We start from the raw sequence: 21927 nt of genomic DNA, 5'->3' as shown, positions 1-21927 counted from the left end.
TGTAATCCCCTGCCAGCCCTGTCCCTGCCAGACGCAGGGGTACCCAGGCCTGGGTCATTGTTATCCCCTGCCAGCCCTGTCCCTGCCTGGCCCAATGATATCTGGGCTTGGGTCATTGTAACCCACTGCCAGCCCTCTCCTTGCCTGACCTAGGGGTGCCCGGGCCGGAGTAGAAGGGCTGCTTCATGCCCCTGGGTTGATTGGTGGAAGATCAGTCCAGGCGTGAGGAGGGAATGCTGGAGGGTCCTGGCGTGTGGGTCAGGTGCTCACAGCCTGGCAGGGCCCTGGCCTGTGGGTCGGGCGCTCAGAGGCATGTAGATATTAATATTGTCCATAGTATAGAAATCTTGGCATTTAGCCATGAAAGCAATATGGTAGTGTGCCTCAGTCTTCCTTTTTATACAGCACATTATGTTTGGAATGTCTTTTCCCCTGTGAAAAGTTCCAGTATTGTTTACAGGCACTAACTGTGCAACATCCATATAACAAGGCCTTTTAACATAAAGTGTGTTCTCATGTAATCCTTTTAACATGTTCAAGGGTTTTTCCAAAAGATTAGGCACATTGTACATTTTTACAATTCTTGGTAACAGCAACACATTCGTTACAAAAATCACCATTCGCAATAACAACAAATTCATTGCAAGTGTCCATCTACAATCATGTTTGTCATGCCACACCTTTGGCTCAATACCATTGGTGTTTTGGCATTTTTGGGTTAGCCTTTGGCTTTCCTTTGCAAAATTAAGGTCTCTTTTTCCTCCATGTCCTGAAGGATTAAACCCTGATTTTTCTTGCTGAATAGAATTCACTGGCTGATTGGGTGTGCTCTCTGTGCTACCAGCTATTAGCAAGTCTTTCCTCCAGTCAGTCAAGTAATTTGCAACAACACAAACACTAGCTTTTAAATTCTCAGCCATTACCAATGTTAAGGCTGGACTCTGTCTGAAAGAGATACCATCCATTTTTACCAGCAAGTTAGACTCAAAGTTTTGTGGTCCTACCATTACCAACCTCTGCTTCCACAACATGGAATCAGATGTTAAGTCCACTGAGAGACTACAAGTCATATCCAAAGTGTCTAGAGATGAGAGTATACCTGCCCTCCCCTGCATCCTCCAGAGATTAACTGCACAGCTGTCCTGCTCTGCAGACTCAGCTACCCAGTCTTCCCTCTGAACCCGAGACACAGACTGTTCACTTACAGAATCAGCATGGAGACATTCCTCTCTCAGCAATCTTGACTCCCCAACAAGCTGGCCACTTGGTTATAGGGCTGTTTAAATTCCTTAACAGTTTTACTCCATCTGAGACCTTCTTAAAGCTATCCACACTGGATCTTTCAAAAGGAAAGTCAGTGGATCCATTCACAACAGAAAATGTCTGGCTGTGAGGAACTGAAACTTCCACACTCTTCAGCTACAGCAAACTGCTTGCACACATTACCATGAGGTTTCCTTTCCATAGGAGCTTCTCTAAGCAGCAGTTCACCCCTCACAGAAATTCTGCCCTTACCCTCTTCACCTAGGGCTTGCTCTAAAGCCGTGGTTCCCAAACTGGGGTCCGTGAACCCCTGGGGGTTCATGAAATGTCACGGGGTTCTCGGGAAAAAAATTCACTAATGGCTGTCCCTAGGAACCCCTGGACTTCCAAAAGCTAAGCAGATCAAAGCAAGCATATCTATCACACAGAGGAGATTTAAAGTTCAAGACTCCTTATAAGAAATGGAAAGGGAGGTGGATATCTTTTGCTGTTTTTAAAATTAAATGGGCAGATAGTATTGTTTTTAAAATTATTATGAAGAATAAGTTTAAGCTTTGTTGTAACGTGTGTTGTTTGCCTGGCCTGCTCAAGACCTGAATGCTTGTGTAGGAGGAACTCTTGAGTTGGTTTCTTAAATACCTTCATGCTGTTTCACATCTGATGCTCCTTGATGAAACATAGGAGCCTTGTCTTATAACTGGCTTATTCAAAGTGATACAAGCTACAAAAGTGAGATCTTGGAAGAGTGTTGCTGTTTTCATAATGTAATAAAAATACGGTAATGATAAATCATAATTAATAAATAGTGTGTAATAAGCATGTCATAAAAACAAATTTTATATTTCCAAGATCACTGCTTTTATAATTTATACTCAGGTAAAGGAGAAAATCCCTGGAAATATTCATTTTTAGGAGGGGGTTTGCGAGCCTTGACATTTTAGTGAAAGGGGTTCGCAGGTTGTTAAAGTTTGGGAACCACTGCTCTAAAGGAACACGTTCCTGAGCAACAACAGACTCTTTCTGGATCTTACACCCAGGATCACCTCTGGCTCATCAGACGGATTTCTACACAATTCCCTTTCAGGCAAACTGCTAGATTTCATAGTTAAAGGTCAGAAGCATTCTCCTTCCCTTTGCCACACACAAGCTCAGGAATTTTTTCCTTCTTGTTACAAGTTTTCAAACTGTCAGTGTGTAACACAATTAAATCACCTTTATGCTCTCCTTGTGCCCTGGCTAGGATATCACCCTGATTAGACAAGTTGCTACAACCTTTTTCAGCCACACATTAAGCAACAGGCAAAATACAAGCACCAGAATTGTCTGGTCTCTGGGATTTTGCTAAAACACTACTGGCTTGTCTACACTTACATTTTATAGTGCTCTAACTTGCTGGCTCGGGTGTGAAAAATCACCCGCATGAGCGCAGCAAGTCTGAGCACTTTAAAGCGCTAATATAGACAGGCTCCGAGCGCTGGGAGCTAATTCCCTCGTGGATATGGATTACCAGGAGCGTTCCCGCAGCAGCGCTTTTAAGTTTCCAGTGTATACATACCCTAACTGGATGCAACCTAGTTACAGTGCCATTCTCCCTAGCAGACACAAACTTAGGACCATTCCCTTCCTGGGCTTTAGTTGAATTCAGAACCAACTCTGAGACAACTGCAGTATTCTCAACCATCACAGGTTGAAAGGCACCTTCTGTCGGCTTCACAGACAAAGAACTGGAGACACATTCTCCTTCACCAGACACACAGCTTGGGATCTTATTTTCCTTGTCCCAGCACACAGGGCTGTTCACAGACAACTGCTTGGAGACCGGGGTAACTCCCTCCATGGGCAAGTCATTACCCCCAACAGACACAGGCACGTTTCCTTCACTGTCACAATTCTCCACACAGGTACCAGGTAAGGTATAGGGACACTCATCTTCATTAGATCAAGCACAGAAAGATCTCCTTGATCAGGAAAATGTTTCTTGGGAGCCCCTCGCCCGGCACATTGCCACTCCCAACACATAAACTGCTGCTCTTCTCACTACCCTCAGCTACTTCTAGCAAATCAGTTACCTTTTTCAGGTTCACTTTTACAAGCTGTACTTGCCAATAATTCATCACCCATCAAAAATCTACCCTTTCCTTCCTCAGTTAGGGCTTTAATCTGACCATCCACTTTAATCTGCTCCTGAGAAACATTTTCCTGATCAAGGAGATCTTTCTGTGCTTGATCTAATTCCAGATTCACTTCTGAGACATTAGACAGACAATCAGAAACTTCATTCACACACAAACTGCTCTTTTCCGCAGACAAACATTTGGCGAAACCCTCCCTGGGCAAATCATTGCCCATAATAGACACAGGTTTAAGATCATTCCTTTCCTGTGACCGGCTACCTGGACTGAACAAAGCTTTAACATCTTCCCCAATCAAAAGATCCTTAGGCAATAACTTCCTTACCTCAGCTATAACTTATTGGTTAGTCTCTAAGGTGCCACAAGTACTCCTTTTCTTCATGCTTAGTACCATTCAATTCAAGGTGGATTCTGGCTAAAGGCACTCTTACAGTAAACTCATTCACACTTTGATTTGGTAAGTAATCTTCCTCTTTGACAAGATCCGCTTTAACAAGGGTGATGTTAGAAGCCCTAATTTGCCCTAAACAGCTTTTTCCATTGACTTTTACACTCTCTATGAATTTTTCATTTCCACCGCCATACATAGCACGGGCACAATTTATGGGGTCTCTACTGAACTTACAGTAACAGCCTTTACATAAAAGGTGTCAGGGTTACACCCAGACAACTGCTCAGAGTTATACAACATACCAACATTGTTAGAAACTGGACAGATTCTGTCCCCAACTTTGCTATTGAGAGAAGCTGGCTTTCCATGATGATACAGTTCCTGTTGTTCCTTTATTCTCTTTAGTTGGAGCTTAAGTCTTTCCACTTTTGCCTTAGCTTCTAGTTCCTGCTATTGAATTTCTGCCAGTCTTTGTTCATGCTCAAGTTGCAGTTTACTTGCTGCCTTTTGCATTCTAATTGCCTCTGCAGCTTCTGTAGCATCAGGTAAGGGCTGTGCTCCTGCCTCCTGATCACTGGCCATTAACAGATCTCTCAGTCCTTGATTTGTAGCTTTCTTTTTAAAGCTTATCCCCTTTTCTGAACACAAATCTTCCAGGGCTTTTTTGTCAAGACCCTCATATGCTCTGTGCTCACGCATTGCAACTGCTCTTTAACCAACCAAACTCTCAATACCAAAATTCAGATGTGGATAGCGTGGGGTTCTGACCCAAAGCTTAATGGACCTGGTTCTCTGGATCCTAGCATGACTATACCACTGTAACAGTGCTGGTTCTGGTGGGACCCAACTGAGAGTGTCAATTCAGGACAAATTACTTAAAGCTGGGCAATTACAGCCCAAGGCTGGGGTTTTTCCACCTCTAAGGCAAACCAAATGAGCCAGAAAGAGAGGGCTTTGGTTTTACCCGACTGGTTAACCACAAGTCACACAAGCAATTTCCTTAGACACTCCAGTTTCCCAGTATCACCACCAGTGCCACTCGTTATGGGGGCAAATGGTTATGAAAACCAATACCCTAGTAAAAGAAAAAAGGTTCTCTCGATCCCAAAGGACCAAGCCCCAGACCCAGGTCAATATACAAATCAGATCTGACCCACAAATCATGCTGTTGCCAATCCTTTAGAATCTAAACGCTAAAGGTTTATTCATAAAAGGAAAAAGATATTGATGAGAGCAAGAATTGGTTAAGTGGAATCAATTACATGCAGTAACAGCAAAGTTCTTGGTTCAGGCTTGTAGTACTGATGGAATAAACTGCAGGTTCAAATCAAGTCTCTGGATTACATCCACAGCTGGGATGGGTCATTCAGTCCTTGGTTCAGAGCTTCAGTTTTTAGCAAAGTCCCTCCAGAGGCAAGAAGCAGGATTGAAGACAAGATAGAGATGAGGCAGCTGCCTTTTATAGTCTCTTCCAGGTGTAAAAACACCTCTTTGTTCTTACTGTGGAAAATTACCACAAAATGCAGTTTGGAGTCACATGGGTAAGCCACATGTCCATGCATGACTTAGTTCTTTACAGGTGGCAGCTATTGCCTGCATGCTATCTTGAACGTCCCCAGGAAGACTTCTTATGTGGATTGGAGTCTACCAAGGTCTATTGTCAGTTAAGTGTTTCTTGGTTGGGCACTTAACTTGCAAATTCCTTTCTCAAGAAGCTGACCAAATGCTAGCTTTGGCTTGGCTACACTTGCAAGTTAGAGCACATTAAAGCAGCCCCGGGAGCCCTAGCTCCTGAGGTGTCCACACTTGCAAGGCAGGTAGAGCACCTGGACTCTGCAGCTGGAGCAGTCCTGGTAATCCACCTCCATGAGAAGCATAAAGCTTGCTGCACCCCGGCTGAAATGCCCGGGTGTCAGTGTGGAGGACGTGTTGCATTACTGTGCTGTGATTGGCCTCTGGAAATGTCCCATAATCCCCTGAAGTCAAGTGGCCACTCTTCTCATTGTTTTGAAATCGGCTGTAGGAATGCAGATATCCCCTTTCAAAGCTCCGTTTCTGACAGCCAGAATGCTTATCTGCCCCAGGACAAAGCAAACCATTAGTATGGAATGCTGCTGTTGTGAGTGTGTGTGAGAGAGGGGGAGGAGACGGGAGGGGGGTCTGCTGCTGTCTGAATTTACCAGGCAGCATGCTGACATGCTCTCAGCCCCCCAAAACACACTGTCTCTCCCCCCACATACACACAACACACTCCCTGTCACACTCCACCAGCCCACATTTGAAAAGCACCCATTACAGCCACTTGGACACTGGGATAGCTACCACAATGCACTGCTCTTTGTGGCAGTTGCAAGAGCTGCTAATTTGGCCACACCAGTGTGCTTGCAGCTGACAGTGTAAACACATGGCAGCGTTTTCCCTGCTGCAGTCTCCGAAGTCTGGTTTAACTCCCAGCGCTCTTCACCCAAGTGTAGCCAAGCAAGGCTACTTCAGAATTATAACACATTGAGATACAAGTACATAGCCAATATTCATAACTTCAGGTACAAAAATGATGCATGCATACAGATAGCATAATCATAATCAGCAAACCATAATCTTTCCATAGATACCTTACACGACAACCTTTGTACAATATTTGCTGCAAATATATTACTGTGGTTGCAACAATGATTTATATTGTCCCAGGTTATGTCAGTAATGTCACAGGCTGGCAGAGCCCTGGCATGTGAGTTGGGTGCTCAGAGCCTGGCAGGGGAGACCCTGGCACATGTGCCACAGTCCTATTGCACCCCAAAGCTGTGGGGGTTTGAACCTTGCAGCTGCTGAGGCTGTGGTGGACATCGTGGCCCTGTGTTGCAGGCTGGCTGATTCTGAGCTGTGGGGTCATTGCTCTCTTGGGTCCTGCTGCATGCAGAGCCCTGCCAGGAGGAGCCTGACCCCCCTGTCTGTGTTTGCCCGCAGAGCTGAAGGCCACTGGCACCGCTCACTTCTTCAACTTCCTGCTCAACTCCACGGACTACCGCATCCTGCTGAAGGACGAGGACCATGACCGCATGTACGTGGGCAGCAAGGACTACATCCTCTCGCTGGACCTGCACGACATCAACCGGGAGCCCCTCATTGTAAGAGCCCGTCTGACCTGCCTCCGCCTGGGGGCCCGCTAGGGATGCAGGGCTGGAGAAGTGGGGCAGGAGGGGGAAGAATGCTAGGCCCCTGGGCTGGAGTGAAATGAGTTGGTAGCCACCATCCATCCCCTGCTTTGCCTGGCTCCACCTTGTATTGAGTCATTGCCGGAGGGAGACCAGGGCCCCAGGACGTGAGACCCTTGCTGGGGATTGTCCAGTTCTAGTTTGCACTTCCCCCAGGACCTTGGCAGGCTGGGAAGCCGAGAGCCAGTCAGGGCCCTTTGCTGACTGATTTAGGAAGCTCCAGCTGTTTAATTGATCCCAGAGAAGGTTGATCCTGGGTGATGGGAGCCTGAGCGGGGAGGACAGATCCGATAGCAGAGGGTCTTGGGCCTAGCAGACAAAGGCAGAACCCGCCCAATGGCTGGGAGTTGAAGCCAGAGAAACACATGCTAGGAATAGGTACAAATTTCTCTAGGTTGGGGTTCAAAGCTGGCCCATGCCAGTGGTGACCGTCTCAATCCTACGGCCCTTCCTGGCTCTTTGGGGACAGGGAAATGGGCTCCTGTCTCAGTCTGGGTCTCCCTAAAGCCCCCTGACCCCAGTGCTTTCTGGTGTCTCAGCAGAGAAGCTGAGGGTTAAATGGAGACTTGCCCCATGGGCTGGCTCTGCAGGAGCTCTCTGAAGATTCCCTGTTGGCGCTAGCGAGAGTGGAAGCACTAGAGCAGACGGGGCTGTGTTTCTGCACTGGCTAATCCTTCTCTGAGAGCAGATGAGCCACCCAGTAAAAACATCAGCCTCCATAGGCAGCCTGAGTGCTCCAGTGCGGCGGTGGGACATGGGCAGGAAAACCTCCGAACTGAGGAGGCCCCCATGGGGATGCTCTCACTGGCTGCCAGCCAGACGCCTCTGACCAGCACCAGCGTCACCCCCAGCACGCCCACGCACAGCCATTAGGGTTGCCAACTTTCTAATTGCACAAAACCGAACACCCTTGCCCCTGCCCCTTCCCCAAGGCCTTCTCTGAGGCCCTGCCCCCACTCATTCCAGCCCCCTTCTTCCCCCCCATCGCTCGCTCTCCTCCATCCTCACTCACTTTCACTGAGCTGAGGCAGGGTACGGGAGGGGGCTCAGGGCTGGGGTAGGTGGTGGGGTGCGGGAGGGGGTGTGGGCTCTGGGAGGGAGTTTGGGTGTGAGAGAGAGTTCCAGCCTGGGGCAGGAGGTTGGGGTGCAGGTGGGGGTATGGAGTCTGGGAGGAAGTTTGGGTGTGGGAAGGGGTTCTGACCAGGTGCAGTGATTGGGGTGCAGGGCGGGGATCACTCTGTCTGGGCAGCGCTTACCTCAGGCGGCTGCCGGTCGGTGGCACAGCGGGACTAAAGCAGGCTCCCTACCTGCCTGCCCGCCCTGGCTCCGTGCGACTGCCAGCATGTCCGGATGCTAGGCAGAGGCATGGCCCGGCAGCTCTGCGTGGTGCACGCTCCCCAGGCCCCTGCAGCTCCCATTAGCTGTGGTTCCCGGCCAATGGGAGCTGTGGAACCAGTGTTGGAGACAGGGGCAGAACTTGGAGCTTCCCTGATCGCTCCTGCACCTAGGGGCCACAGGTACATGGCGACCGCTGCTGGGAGACACGCAGAGCCAGGGTAGGTGGGGAGCCTGCCTTAGATCTGCGGCACCGCTGACTGGACTTTTAATGGCCCAGTCAGCGGTGCTGACCGCAGCCATCAGGGTCCCTTTACAACCAGGCGTTCTGGTCGAAAACCGGATGCCTGGCAACCCTAATGGCCGTGTGGTGATGGAGCTGTGGGGGAGGGGAGCATGAACTTGCCCAGACCCTGCCTCCTCTCTTCTTAGCTCTTACTACTGCATGTGGGATGTCACGTGGCAAAGCCACCCCCAGAGCATTCCCAGGTCTCACAGGTGCCCTGCTGGCCCATCAGACTGGGCTCAGCTGGGCCCTCTCTGGAGGAGCTTTCCCCAGCCCATGGCTCCTGGGGTCTGCCCAATGCGGAGCCATGGAGCAGCAGCAGCAGATCGTGGGTCCATGCCTGAGGCTGGACAGGGGCTAAAGGGCAGGATAAGCTGAGCGGGAAGGGTGCCAGCCCCGCTTGGGCCCTTTATCTGCCCCTGAGCCGCCTCCCCCATCTGGCGCCTGAGCTGCCGGGGAGGAGACCAGGAGCAGATTTACCATGAAACAAACCATGCAGTGGCATGGGGCCCCCAACAACAGGGGGTTCCCCAAAATGCAGGACAAATATCTGACAATCTGCCCCCGAGTCTCAGCCAGCAGCTCAGCAGAGCTCAGGCAGGCAGGCTGCTTGCATGCCATGGCCAGTGGCCCCACGCCACTCCCAAAAGTGGCCAACTGCTGGCATGGCTCTGCACGCCCCTGGTGGGGGGAGACAGCGCACAGAGCCCCATTGCTCCTCTCCTCCCAAGGGACACAGAGACGTGCCAGCAGCAGTGCAGCAGGGCTAAGGTGGCTCTCTGCTCGCTCTGCCTCCCTCCCTCCATGCCGCTTTGCTCCTGGAAGCAGCTGGCATGTCCCTGTGGCCCCTGTGTTGCCTCCACCCTGAGCACCGACTCTGCAGCTCCTACTGGCTGCAGTTCCCAGCCAATGGGAGCTATGGAGGCGGTGCCTGTGGGCAGTTGCATGCGGAGACCCCCTGGCCTACCACCCCCACTGCCTAGGAGCCACTGCCGGGGGGGGGGTGTGCTGGTCACTTTGGGAGCCAGGCCACCCAAGGTATGCGCCCACCCCCGTCTCCCTCCTGCATCCAATCCCCCTGCCCCAGCCCAGAGCCCGCACCTTGCACCCAAACTTCCTCCCAGAGCCTGCACCCCTACCCCTCCTCCTACACCCCAACTCCCTGCCCCACCCCAGAACCCACCCCCAGCACCCAAACTTCCTCCCAGAGCCCACCCCCCGCACCTCCTCCTGCACCCCAACCCCCTGCCCCAATCAAGGTACCTCACTTTATTTTCATTTACTTCCCATTACTTAGAGGAGAACGAGGAATGAAAACCCGGGGGTGGTGGGAAGATAAGAGAGAATGTTCTTTTTCTTGGCTGGGTTCCAAGTGGAGGGGGGGGCAAAAATGAAGCTGTGCACAGTGCCCCACTAGCTTTAAATCCGCCACTGTAGGAGATGCCTTCTCCGTGGGCCGAAGTGGAGCCACCCCTGGGGAGAAGGGAATTCAACCTCCCCGTCTGTCAGTCCAAGGCAGCTTCTCCCGGCCCCCGGAGCACGGTGAGATGCAGGGCCCTGGTTCAATCCCCGTGTGCTGGCCAAGCTGTTGGCTGTTCCTGCCAGGAAGCCAGTAGCAGACCCTGGCGTGGAGCTTTCTGAGGGGCCCAGGCCTCGGCTGCGTGGGTTCAGCCAGATCTAAATTTAGCCCCGGTGGAAAACCCCAGGTGACAATCGAGCGCCTGTTGTTTTGTCAGATTCACTGGCCCGCGTCCCAGCAGCGGATCGAAGAATGCATCTTGTCGGGGAAGAACAACAATGTGAGTCCTTCTGGGGGCGTGTGCCTGGGGGCTGGGCAAAGGCACTTGTGGTCATGGAGAGCCGGCCTGAGCACTCCTTCAGGGGTTGGCTCTTTGAGATCCACACTCCCCGGGTCAGCTGACAGACTACGGGCTCTAATGACAACAGGGAATCTCCACCCCGGTGCCTTGCATCCCAGCCGTGTGATACTGGCATGTGGTTCAAGAGGCTGTTGGCTCACCAGGGGAAAGTACGTGTGACCTTCCCCGACGTGTTGCTATGGTAACCAATCGACCATGGGGAGAGGATCCAGGTTGCCCGGGCCTGGTGATCGTCCAGTCATTCAACCCACGGGAGGGTCTGAGTTCAGTCCTTGCTGTGCTGGGAGGCTAAGTGATCGCGGCAGGACACTGAGAGCTGGGGACGTCCTCCCGTTCCAATGGACATCTCAGGGCCCGAACTGGAGAGGATGTGGGCGTGGGGGGCAGAGGCACCTCCCAGAAATCTTGCCTATGGGACGCACCTGTGGAGCCATTCCCCCTGCAGCTGCTGCCCCCAGCACCTCGCCCCCTCAGCCCATGCTAGGCTCAGGCCCCACTTGCCAGCCTGGCCCACCCAGGTACAGCGTCACTCCCCGTCCCTAAGAGTGGAAGTGGGGCACCTGGGGGGAATGCCTGGTGCAGGAGCCAGCCCCATGGCAGCGGCGATAAGCAGCACTGGCTGCCCCCTGCCCAAGCAGGTTTGGCCCTGTGGCCCCTCTGTCAGGGGTATAGGGCCAGGAGGGGGCGGGGGGCAGCCAGCACTGCTGCTTCTCACCATGCCCAGCGGTACACACCGTGCGTGCCGTATGGTCATTGCTGCTTGGGGCACAGCCAGGCTTAGGCTGGATTCCTGCTGGTACCAGCCAGGCTCCACCTGAAATCCCCAGTCCACATGTCCCACAGTTCCCATCTGGCCACCGAGCAACTGTGCCTGGTTCTGAGGAAGCGAGGGGTTGGCGGTCACTGAGATGCCTCCACCGGAGCCAAGCCCCACATGCCTGGCAGCCGCCTGACCCCCAGTCCTTCTCTCCACTGGTCGCTCAGCTGCTGTCGGTCCTGTCCTGTTCCCCCGATGACGAACGTGCCTGAGTCCCCACTCGGCCCCCCACTCGGCCCCCCAGTTTGCCATGGCTCCTTCGCCGGCTTCCCGTGCTGCACTCCCAGGCTCCCCTCCCCCGATGCGGAGGAAATAGGAGCTGCAAACAGGATGCCTAGCCCTGACCCTGGGTCGTTAACTAATAAGCCGGGCCCAGCAGGACACCCAGTTATAATTGCTGTACTGCTGCCTCTCACCTGTTGGTAATACAGCCTGACTGGCCCCGGAACGCGGCCCCAACAAGAACAGTCCAGCATCCCCTGCCTGCCCCCTTGGAGCAGAAAGGGGTGGGGCACCCACTGGCCTCCTGCACCCTGGGGCAGAGGAGGTGCGGTGCCCGCTGGCCTGTGCCCCAGAGCAGAGGGGTTGGGGTGCCCGGAGCAGGGCAGGAAGCGCTGGCTTGGGGGGAGCTCATGGCTACGCCAGCCCCATCCGCTCCCAGTGGGACTCCATGTAGGGAGAAAGTTCCTTCACTGAATCCTCGGGGCTGGATCAGCTACAGGCCACGCAGCGGGGGTCAGTCCTGGCCGTACCTACTGACCCCCACCATCCCTGGGCTATTTGAATCCCTGTGCTCTGAGGAGCTCCAGGCTTGGGATCAGGCTACACCACCCCTCTGGCACCGGGACACCCTCCTGGCTACATGCCAGTCTCCAGCAGCCCTGACACCTGAGGCCTGAGCATGCACCATGCAAGCAGAACTGGGGTGGGCATAGGGGTGCCGAGGATCCTGCGCATGCTGCCCCAAGCCCCCATAACCCCTCTCATTCTCCTCCTGCTTCACAGGGCGAATGTGGCAACTTCATCCGCCTGATCCAGCCCTGGAACCGGACCCACCTGTACGTCTGTGGCACTGGTGCCTACAACCCCGTCTGCACCTTCGTCAACAGGGGGCGCAAAGCACAGGTGAGGCGTCGGAGGGCCATTGCTCAGCCACACACCCCCAGCCGGAGTGGTGGCATCCTCTCTGCCCCAGGGAGCTGGCCTAGGCATGGCATGTCCTGGCAAGGCTCCCTGGGTGGTGCAATATTTGCCCCAAGAGGCCATCACCCTGGCTCAGCCTGTGGCTTGCAGCCGCTCTCAACCCAATGGACCCTGCTGGAGGCCCATAAGAGGCCTGGCTGAGGTCTCCAGCACAAGGCCAGGCAGCTGCTCCTCTCAGTCTGGAACCTGGGGCCATTGTAGCCAGCTCAAAAGGGGGCACTCATGGAATAGAGCAGCTGTCTGGCCATCCCGGTGTCTCTGAACTGTGTGTGGGGTTCGCTTTATGGATTTCCTTGCCAGGGGGCAGTTTTCAGCTACTGGGCTGTGAATCCCCTTTGGACAGGATCCTCGGGCAGGGAAGGGCTCCATCTGGAAAGCAGCTGGGGAGCCCCTGCACTGCGCTGAGATATGCCGAGCCCCTGGCTCTTGCTGAAGATCTGCCTTGAGCTTTGCACACTCCTTGAGGTGGGAGAATCTCTGCTTTGGGCCTGGCTGCCTGCAGAGTCGTTGGCGCTGCTCAGTGGCCTAGCTTGGGGTAGCAAGTGATCCCATTGGGGGCTGGAACGTCTCCCGTTGGAGGCTGATGAGTTTTGGCAGCATGGGGCACATGGGAAATGCAGACATTTTTGCATGGCAGGTGCTCAGGTAGCTATGGGGAGGGAGGGGTAAATGAGGTTTGGTACATTTAACTTCAGTTTACACTAGTGAATTCTTTGTATCTGTATCTAAGATGGGCTCATGCCCCCAGAGTCAAGGATGGGGACACATATTAAACAGTGAAAAATGAAGTCATCAGGTGCTGCTCCTCAGCTCGGCTCCACCAGGGCTCTGCTAGCGCTCGGCTCTAGGTTATTCTATCATGTGCATACAGTGAGGTGTGGAACAGGGAATCTCTGTTTTTGCGTCGCAGCTGGTTGGGGTTGCCAGCGTCCTGTGTTACTGGAGAGCTGATCCCACGCACAGGTCAGCGCCTCGGTCCCATTACTAAGCCTGCCTGTGTCTGCAAATGGCTTCATTAATACTGCTGCCCCTCTGCCCCTGCAGAGCTCTCTGCAGAGAGCCCTCTGCAGAGCTTGGGGCCTGCAGGCCAGCCTGCCAGTGGAGGAGAAAGCAGTGTATCCACCGGGCCTGGAACTGAGGTGGGCCCAAACCGCCCTTCATCCGAGAATCTCGCCCATGCACCAATGCTCAGTTCTTCAGCAGCAACTCGCCCTCCGGACTTGACTCTAGTTAGAGTGGATGGGGCGGCGAGCAAACTGCTGCTTGCCGCAGCTCCCTCCTACAGAACGTGCATCACAGCACCCAGCCGCCCCGGCATTTCTTCCAGCTGGCCAACTTGTAAGTCTGGGGAACAGCGTCACCCAATGAGGCCCTCTGTGTCATGGACTGTGCCTGGCTAACACCTGCCTTGTTCTAATTGTGTGATTTGGGTTCATCACTCACAGCCAAACAGGCATGCATTTTTGCGCACTCTGTGCAAGAAATGGACGCACATCTTCCTGGCTTTCTATTGGCTGCTTGCCCTAGAGGATGGGGGCTGGGACAGAGGGGCTCCCCCACATCCATTCCAATCCAGCTGTGATCCCTGACAAGCAGAGGCTGTTCTGTCCCCTCCTTAAGGCTGTTTGGGGGCTCATGGGGATCTCAGTGCATTTCCCCTGGGGCTGCATCCCCCAATCGCCGTGAGCATCAGGGGCCCTAATTGACCTCGGGCCCTTGCTGTCAGTCTCCTCCGAGAGGCCAAGGCAGGAGGGGGTCACCCCCCAGCTGGGGGGGGAATCTAGTCCCACTCTTGCCCATATAGTGGGAGTGGGCTTTTCTTTTGGAGAGGCTCCGCCCACCACCTCCCAGGATTCAAATAGGCTATGGCTGTCACTGGAGGGGGAGGGGCCTGTTGTTTGCCATGGGCTTTGCCCACTGGTCCTGGGGTCCTGGAGGGGTGGTACCTCCTAGCACCGCAGTCCATTGGAGAAAAGCCAGATGGTGAAGCTGTGCATGAAGTGAGTAGAGAGGGAGGAGCTGGCCCCCCACAGCAGCTTTGTGGGATTGGGGTAATCCCGGAGTTCCTCATTATCCTCATGCTTCAGGGCAAGAGCTGGGGTCAGGAAGGGATTTCCCAGCCATGTTATGGAACTGTGGGCTCCACACTATTCCCGGCTGAGAATATAAACTTAAGTTTGGGGTTGTTGTTGTTTTTTTTTAATTTAAAGTTGATACACCATGACTAGTGAACCATGTGCCTTGAGCCCATCAGCCAGGGTGGCACCTCCTGTATAGCACCCATGGGCACCACTGGGCAAGCCTGATTGAGTGTGGGGTAAGGACTGGGAAGCATTGAGGCTCCTCAAACCGCAGGCCGCATCAGGGCATTTGCCACTGTCCTGGCCTCTCAGCAGCCTGGGGTTCTCAGTCTGGGTGTCATGAGGATGCGGCAGGCAGAGCAAAGGGCACGGTTATGAGTACTGTGTGGCAGGCCTGAGCCAGGCATTTGGTCACACACAGTCCCAGAGCGGGGCCAGGACCCAGCCCTGCTGGAGCCAGGATTCCCTGATGTTTAACCAAGGGTCTTGGTCCCTTCCTCTGTCCCCGGGCAGGGGGAGGGGGCTTGTCACAATGTTCCACATCTGCTGTCAGTGTCAGTACGGGGCAGGAGGAGGCCCATCCAGTGTGTGCCACACACATACATGTGCCACGCATGCTGGCACACACCATGCCCACACATGCCATCACAAGCATGCCACCACACTAGCACACGGTGGGCACAATTGCATGCGGCACACACAAGAGCCTGGGCATGCTCACAATGCCCTGGGCTCAAGAGCGCTGGCTCTGCCCACGGGGGCGCTCTAGGAACAGGGGCAGGCATGCTGGCTGGGGGCAGGGGGAGTTTCTAGCCCTTCCAGGTGGGCATGACCCCCTCTCGCTGCACTAGTGACCATCCCCGCCCACCCCCTGGGTGGCCTCTGTCCCCGCCAGCTCTAACTCTCTGCACTGCTCCTTCTCCTCAGGCCTTTGCGCTGACCCAAAGTGTCCAGCCGGGAGGACGGGGAAGCCGAGCCGCCGACTCCTCCCACAGCCCGACACCAGCAGAACGCAAGGTGGGACTCGCGCTCAGATCCCCCCCAAGGGCAGGAGCCGGCTCCCTTCCCAGGGCATGCCTGGGCTTCCTAACCCTCCTCCCCCATGGCATGCACCTAACCGCTAACCCCCAGCTGGGCACGTCTCTTGCAATGGCTAAGCTGTCTGTGCCACCGCCTGGCACAGGGCAGCTGGTCCTCGCATCTCCTCTCGGACTAACACCTTTTTCCCCCAGGCCTTGCTCCAGACGCTGCAGGGAGGAGGGACACTGTCAGGGGCCCTGTGCCAGGAACGGAGCCACGGGCTCTTGATTCCTTTCAGAACACTGGCCGCTTGCAGGGGTGGGGGAACGGTGGACCTACGAAAACACTCCCCCAGCTGGCTCTTTAAGCACAGCAGTGCCCACCACCTGGGCAGGAAAGTTGACAACACTCCAGCTGGAGACGGATCGTGTTGTTTAATTGGGAACGGGCCAGATGAGGCGAGGGAATGGGATGCACAGCTCTGAGGCCCTGCCCCTGACAGTATCTCTTCGACGAGATCATCTTCCCACCGGGCTAGCAGCCAGGTTGGCTCACTGCATGGAGATAGGGTTAGCCCAGGTTCACGTCGCTGATGCCATAAGCAGCTCAGGGTGCCGGGAGGAATCAGGAGCTCATGGTCTCAGGGGGAAGTTCAGCTTCTTCCAAGATTTGGTTTTCCCTGTGCCATGAGCGACACACTCAAGACTCCTGTTTGAGGGCATCTGCTCTGCCCTCCTGACTCCAGCTGCCTCCAGAGCATGTTCCAGGAGCTCAGAAACCCAGGTCTGGTCCTTACGTCCCCCCACAGGAGCAGCCAGCAGGGGGCTCTGCCAGTCCATGGGCACGTCCCATGCCCCAGCACCTTCTCCATGGGACAGTTTGCTTTGGGGAGGTTATTCGCTGAGAGCCTAGAGACCAAAGCCCTCCACAGAGCTGGTGGGCAGGGCCCAGTGAGATCCAGCAGTGCCCCTTACACACACATGCTCCTCCTGGGCTCAGAGCACCCCAACTGCCCACGCTCAGCTACCGTCTCTCGGCTGTGACCCAATTCCAAGGGTTGTGGATGCCTGTCCCTGTGCAGGTTTCAGACCGGCCACCTCCCCCACCCGCCAGAGGGGTCCAAAGCATGGGGGGCATAGAAAGCTGCCTGGCAGGAGGCACCATCTGCCACCCAGCAAGGGGCCGAGACACTGACATGGGGACTGTTCCCTAAAGCAGCCGTGGGGCGGGAGGGGGGGTGTCATACAGACCTGGGCACCCGCCTCCCACGACAGCCCTCTGGGGTGGGGCCTGGTGTCCTGCTCTCCTTCTGCCATCCCAGGGCAGGGTGGGGGTGGCAGCTCCCCCATTCCTGGGTCTTCTTAGCCCCTCTCTCTCCCCCCCATGAGTATCTCCTCCCCCAGCATGGCTGCAGTCCAGCTCTCCTCCCTGGCTCCCATGTGGGAGCTGGCTCCTCATGTGATTGTGCGAGGCCCCCCATGGCACATGGTTCTCCTCCAGGCACCTGCCTGCCGCAGCTCCAGTCCCTCAGCATCGCTGCACCCCACCAGAGAGGAGCTGTGTATCCCCATCAGGACAACAGCATGCTCCCTGCTGGGCCAGGGGCAGCCTGGGCTGGGCTCAGGGCAGGAGCCCCCGTGACAGGCAGACAGCAGTCCCTGGGAGGTGCCCCCTCTGCGCCAGCCCCTCTCAGGCCAGAAAGGAAGAACTCCCTTTGATGTCTCACTACACGCCTGCTGCTGTGCCTGGGTCACCGTCGTCAGAGAATGGAGGAAAAGCCTCAGTGCCCTTCCCCTGGGCTGAGAGGCGAATGTCTCGGGGCGGGGGGGGTCACCAGGGCCCTCCTGGACAGGACCCCCCCAGCAAGAGGATGAGGAGTTGCAAGGCAGAGAGAGAACGTCGTGAGGAAGAAACAGGAGCCTCTGGTCAAGCTCTACTCAGCACGGAACTGGGGCAGGGGGCCACTGAGCTTGCTGGATGCCATATCTGAGCTCTTGGGCAGCCCGGAGCTTTAATCTATGCCAGTTTGTAGCAGCCCCAGCGCGCCCACGACTAAGCCAGGAGAACCCTCTCCAGTGGGAGAACCCAGGCCTGCCTGGCCACGAGCAGAGAGACTATCGTTGGGCTGCCCCCTGGATATCTCACGTTACCACATTCCCCACTAGCACCTGGCGAAGCCTGCAAACCAGCGTTTGCTGATGGGCCTTGGGATTCCAAATGGCTCAATTCTCGTAAGATTTCAGGAGGGGCGGTTCTCAGAGTGCCAGTACCTGGAGTCAGGGGTTTATGGGAGGAACTCAGCTTGCATCTTTGGGCAATTTTCTAGCCCTCACTGATGTGCTTGGAAGCATGGAGGCCAAAGGCTCCAAGCCCAGAAGGCAATGAGTTTGAAGCTGGGATTTTTTTTTTTTTAACTGCTGGTTATTCATGAGTAGGTTTTACTTGGTTTGAATATTCGGGGGATGGTGCCCTTTATCATGCTCTTCATCACGCAGTCTCCCGCTTAAAAAGTTTAAGTCGTCCAATCAGGGAGCAGAAAAAATATCATGCGGCTTAGGGGACCAATCACGCACTTGAGAAACAGTGGTGGTGAAGTTTTCTGAAGCCATTGTCTGAAAGTGTCTGGCCCAAATGACTGGTCTCACCATTGCAAATAGGCACTCAATTTGGGAAGATCAAAGTCTGCTTCAGAAGGAAAAAGGGTTTAAATTTGCTGGATGAATTATCCACAATAAATGAGTTGCCCAGCGCTGGGTCAGTCTCCAGTAACCTTTAGTGCAGCTCACCTGCACCACTGAATTGCAGCTGCCGTTCATGCTAGGAGAAAGTGCCATAGTGCTGCATTTGCAGATGGGGAGCCATGTGTTTGTATTCAGTGCGGGTGTGGCGATAGCTGTTGGATTGGGATGGTTGGATATACACCAGGGTGGGGGTCATACATACCCAGTTTTACCTCAGTCACATTGATGTGCATGCTCCCAGTGAAGCTAGTCGTTTGCATTACCCATTGTCACTGCGCTACATGGTCTTTTTCATCCCATCCATTCATCCCAACTAGGGCTGGATTAAGACCTTTAAAGGCCCTAAGCACTGAAAAGATTATGGTGCCCCCCCATATGTAATTCAAAATAAAAACAATACTATACCGTAAAATAAAATTTTATTTTTCAAAATGACACAAAAAACTTACGTTTGCTGAAATTAAAATAGCTTCTTTCTAGATTTTCTGATTGCAAAATTCTGGATAAGTTCATCGAAGCTGACTCGACGAAGCATGTCCGCTTCCATACACAATAGGGAAAATGAATCATGTCTGTCCTGACACATTGTTGTTCTCTGAAGGTTTTTTATTCTTTTCAGCTGAGAAAAAGAGCGTTCTGCGGAGCAGTTAGTAATCATCAATGTTAGAAAAATACGTAGTGCGATCTCTACATTCGGAAATACACATTGTATTCCGTCTTTCAATATTGTGTCATGAAGATCAATGTGACTGAATTTCATTTTTCCTGTTTCATTAAACTTTGCGCACATATAACAGTGGAACTGCTGTACTTTTCCACAGAGATTCATGTTCAAGTCAACAGGGTATGAGTCAACTAGCTTTTGGGAACCTTGTGAATATTGTTCATCAGATAAGTCCATATCATTTAGAAAAGAAAATCTACTTGATACTTCTTTGTACACGTCACCTCTCCTCTTCATATGAGCTTCAAGTGTATCAATTATAGCGTAGTAAGTAGATACGCGAAATTTGTCTCTAGGATTCAATGCTGTTTCTGTTGCACTGGTATCATTTGCTTGTTTTTTCCTGATTTGCTCGTGGGACTGAGCTTCTTTGTAGTTAGTATCAGGCAAGATATCTTTTGATATGCCTTCAAATCTTTCGAAATCATTCCTCAACGTGTGTACGTGGTCTGCTAATGATTGACAGAGGTCTGCACATGTTTTCAAATCCAGTTCTTTTTCTTGGAGAGCTTGACTTGTGTAGTAAAAGTGTTGTAAAATTCATTCCACATGGTCAACATGAATACAAACTCTAGTTCTTGCATCTTGTTTGCAATGTTTTTTGCCTCTCTTATAGTTTCTCCCTTTTGTGATTGGTCTTCAGCTATACTTTCTAATGCATCCACAATCTTTGAGTAGGACTCCAGAATTGCACTTGTTGCCACTGCATGTGCTTCCCAGCGAGTATTAGAAAGAGATTTCAACACACGATCATTGCCCAAATATGTTTTAAGAACTGTCCATCGGTGTGTTGAGGCAGAGAAAAATGTATAAAGTAACTGGACTGTTGAGAAAAAACTTACTGCCACCGGACAACGATCAACAGCACCGCGGCCAGCAAGACTGAGAGAGTGTGTAGCACATGGTATGACTATGGCATATTTGTTCTGTTCTAAAAGCTTCGTCTGCATTCCTTGATAACGCCCTGACGTGTTGGCAGCGTTGTCGTAAGATTGACCTCTGCACTTTGAGAAATCTCTTTTGCAAACTTGGCACAGATAATGCAGTATTTGATTTGCCATTTCTTCACCAGCGTGGCTTTTCAGATTGAGGAATGTTATAAATCGTTGAACTGGTTTTCCATCTGTGGGAGACACATATCTTAGTACAATACTCAATTGATCAATATGTGAAAGATCAGGTGTAGAGTCGACAGATAAACTGAAGTACCCAGCAGTACTTATTTCATCCACAATAGCTGAACACACTTTGTCACGCATTAGACCAATGAGTTCATCACATATTGTCTTGGATAAGTATGATGGGTTACCTTTGCCAGCATTCCCATCTTTTGAGATATGGCTGCTAAAAATGGGTCAAACTGAGCCACAAGCTCCAACAATCCCAAGAAATTTCCATTCTGAAATGATCCAAATGTCCAAATGTCCCATTAGTAGGACGCCCCCCTGGTTTAGGTGGGGATAAGTAGTAAAAAGAGAACAGAAAAATGGCGGGAAGAGTGTGTAGTGCAGTGTAAGGAAGTCTAACAAAGTTCTGATTTTTCCCATGATGACTACTTTGATGCTTTTTTTGAAATATCAAATATCAATTTTTTTAATCTCATTTTTTTTATGCCCCCTGCTTTGCTGGGGCCCTAATCACATGCTTAGTCTGCCTATTGGGTAATCCAGCCCTGAAAATGCCCCTATATGACTCCATGTTATAAGAGCACCTCCTGCCCTGACTCAGCCCATTCCACGGAAAGGACTTGACATGAGCAAGTCCTCAGGTAAAAGAGGGGTCAAGGGAGGGAGATTAATTCTGTCTGATCCAATCCATCTTGAAGACAACTTCAGCACAGCTCAGCAGAGCTCGTTTGTGTGACTCTCTGAGACAGGGATGAGCTCAGCAGTTAGCTATCTGAATCCTGTGTCTTTCACTTCCAGCCCTTCAAATCCAGCCACTTCCAAAACAGTTACCATGCTCTGAAGCCCATAACCGACCCTCCTTTTCATCCCCTTGTTAGACAAGTATTCGCAGAACATTCCAACAATCAACAGCAATTATGTTACCAACAGCTTAGATGCAAGCGGAACATCTGGACTAGATACGGTTGAAATGTTCCAATGGAAAGTTTTTCTATTAAAAAGTAGGATTTTTTCATAAATGCCCCTTTTTTCTTTTGGTCACACACCCCATCACCAGTGTTATTTTTGGTTTCCAGCAAATATTTTTTTATCAGAAAGGTGATCAAAGTGTCAATTGCATTTTTTGTTTCCCAACTTTCAGGCAATGAAAAATTGCAATGACCGTTTGGATAAGGATTTCAATTTAAAAAAAAAACAATTGTATAACAATTTGCAAAGAAGGAAAAAAATGGGTCAATTTCAAACCATTCAAAATGAAAACTTCAACGGTTTTCACTCCACTGGTTTTTCAACAGCTTTAAGCAGGACTGGCTCTTGGATTTCAGACAAAAAGTCAGAAGACACCTTGTCAGGTTCTAGGAATGGGTGCATGACTTTTCCTCGAAACACCGAGACTGATACCCATGGCTCTCTACTCACAAGTGCTGGAGTGGCATGAAAGCAGCTGGCTTAGGGCAGTTGGGCTGGTATGACTTTTCATTCAAGGATGGTTTGTACCATGCTGCCATACAAAATATCACTAGCCAGGGATGAGATTCCTTGGACTGCCCAGATACACGGGAACATGGGCATTGCCAGGCTGGATCAGAACCAAGGTCCATCCAGCCCAGTGTCCCATCTCTGATTGACACTGGCACCAGCTGCTGCAGGGGAAGGTGTAAAAGCCCTGCAGCGGTCGAAGTCGGGTAATCTTCTCCCCACATAGGTCTCTAGTA

The 21927-nt window shown here is 52.4% G+C and overlaps 1 protein-coding gene across 3 annotated transcripts in view; it reads left to right on the top strand.

Moving 5' to 3' along the window:
- Nucleotides 1–21927, top strand: part of SEMA3F (semaphorin 3F) — a 111699-nt gene that overhangs the window by 66336 nt on the left and 23436 nt on the right. The window contains exons 3-6 of one of the 3 annotated variants that reach the window (XM_073352602.1): nucleotides 6751–6911; nucleotides 10356–10418; nucleotides 12322–12441; nucleotides 15528–15617. In XM_073352602.1, coding sequence (XP_073208703.1) covers nucleotides 6751–6911; nucleotides 10356–10418; nucleotides 12322–12441; nucleotides 15528–15617 — 434 coding nt within the window. The remainder of the gene's footprint in view (nucleotides 1–6750; nucleotides 6912–10355; nucleotides 10419–12321; nucleotides 12442–15527; nucleotides 15618–21927) is intronic. The other 2 variants (XM_073352603.1, XM_073352604.1) reach the window with 2 other exon arrangements.

Source organism: Lepidochelys kempii, chromosome 7 (assembly GCF_965140265.1).
Source record: "Lepidochelys kempii isolate rLepKem1 chromosome 7, rLepKem1.hap2, whole genome shotgun sequence".
Classification (NCBI taxonomy): domain Eukaryota; kingdom Metazoa; phylum Chordata; order Testudines; family Cheloniidae; genus Lepidochelys; species Lepidochelys kempii.
This window is presented reverse-complemented; position numbering and strand designations above follow the sequence as displayed.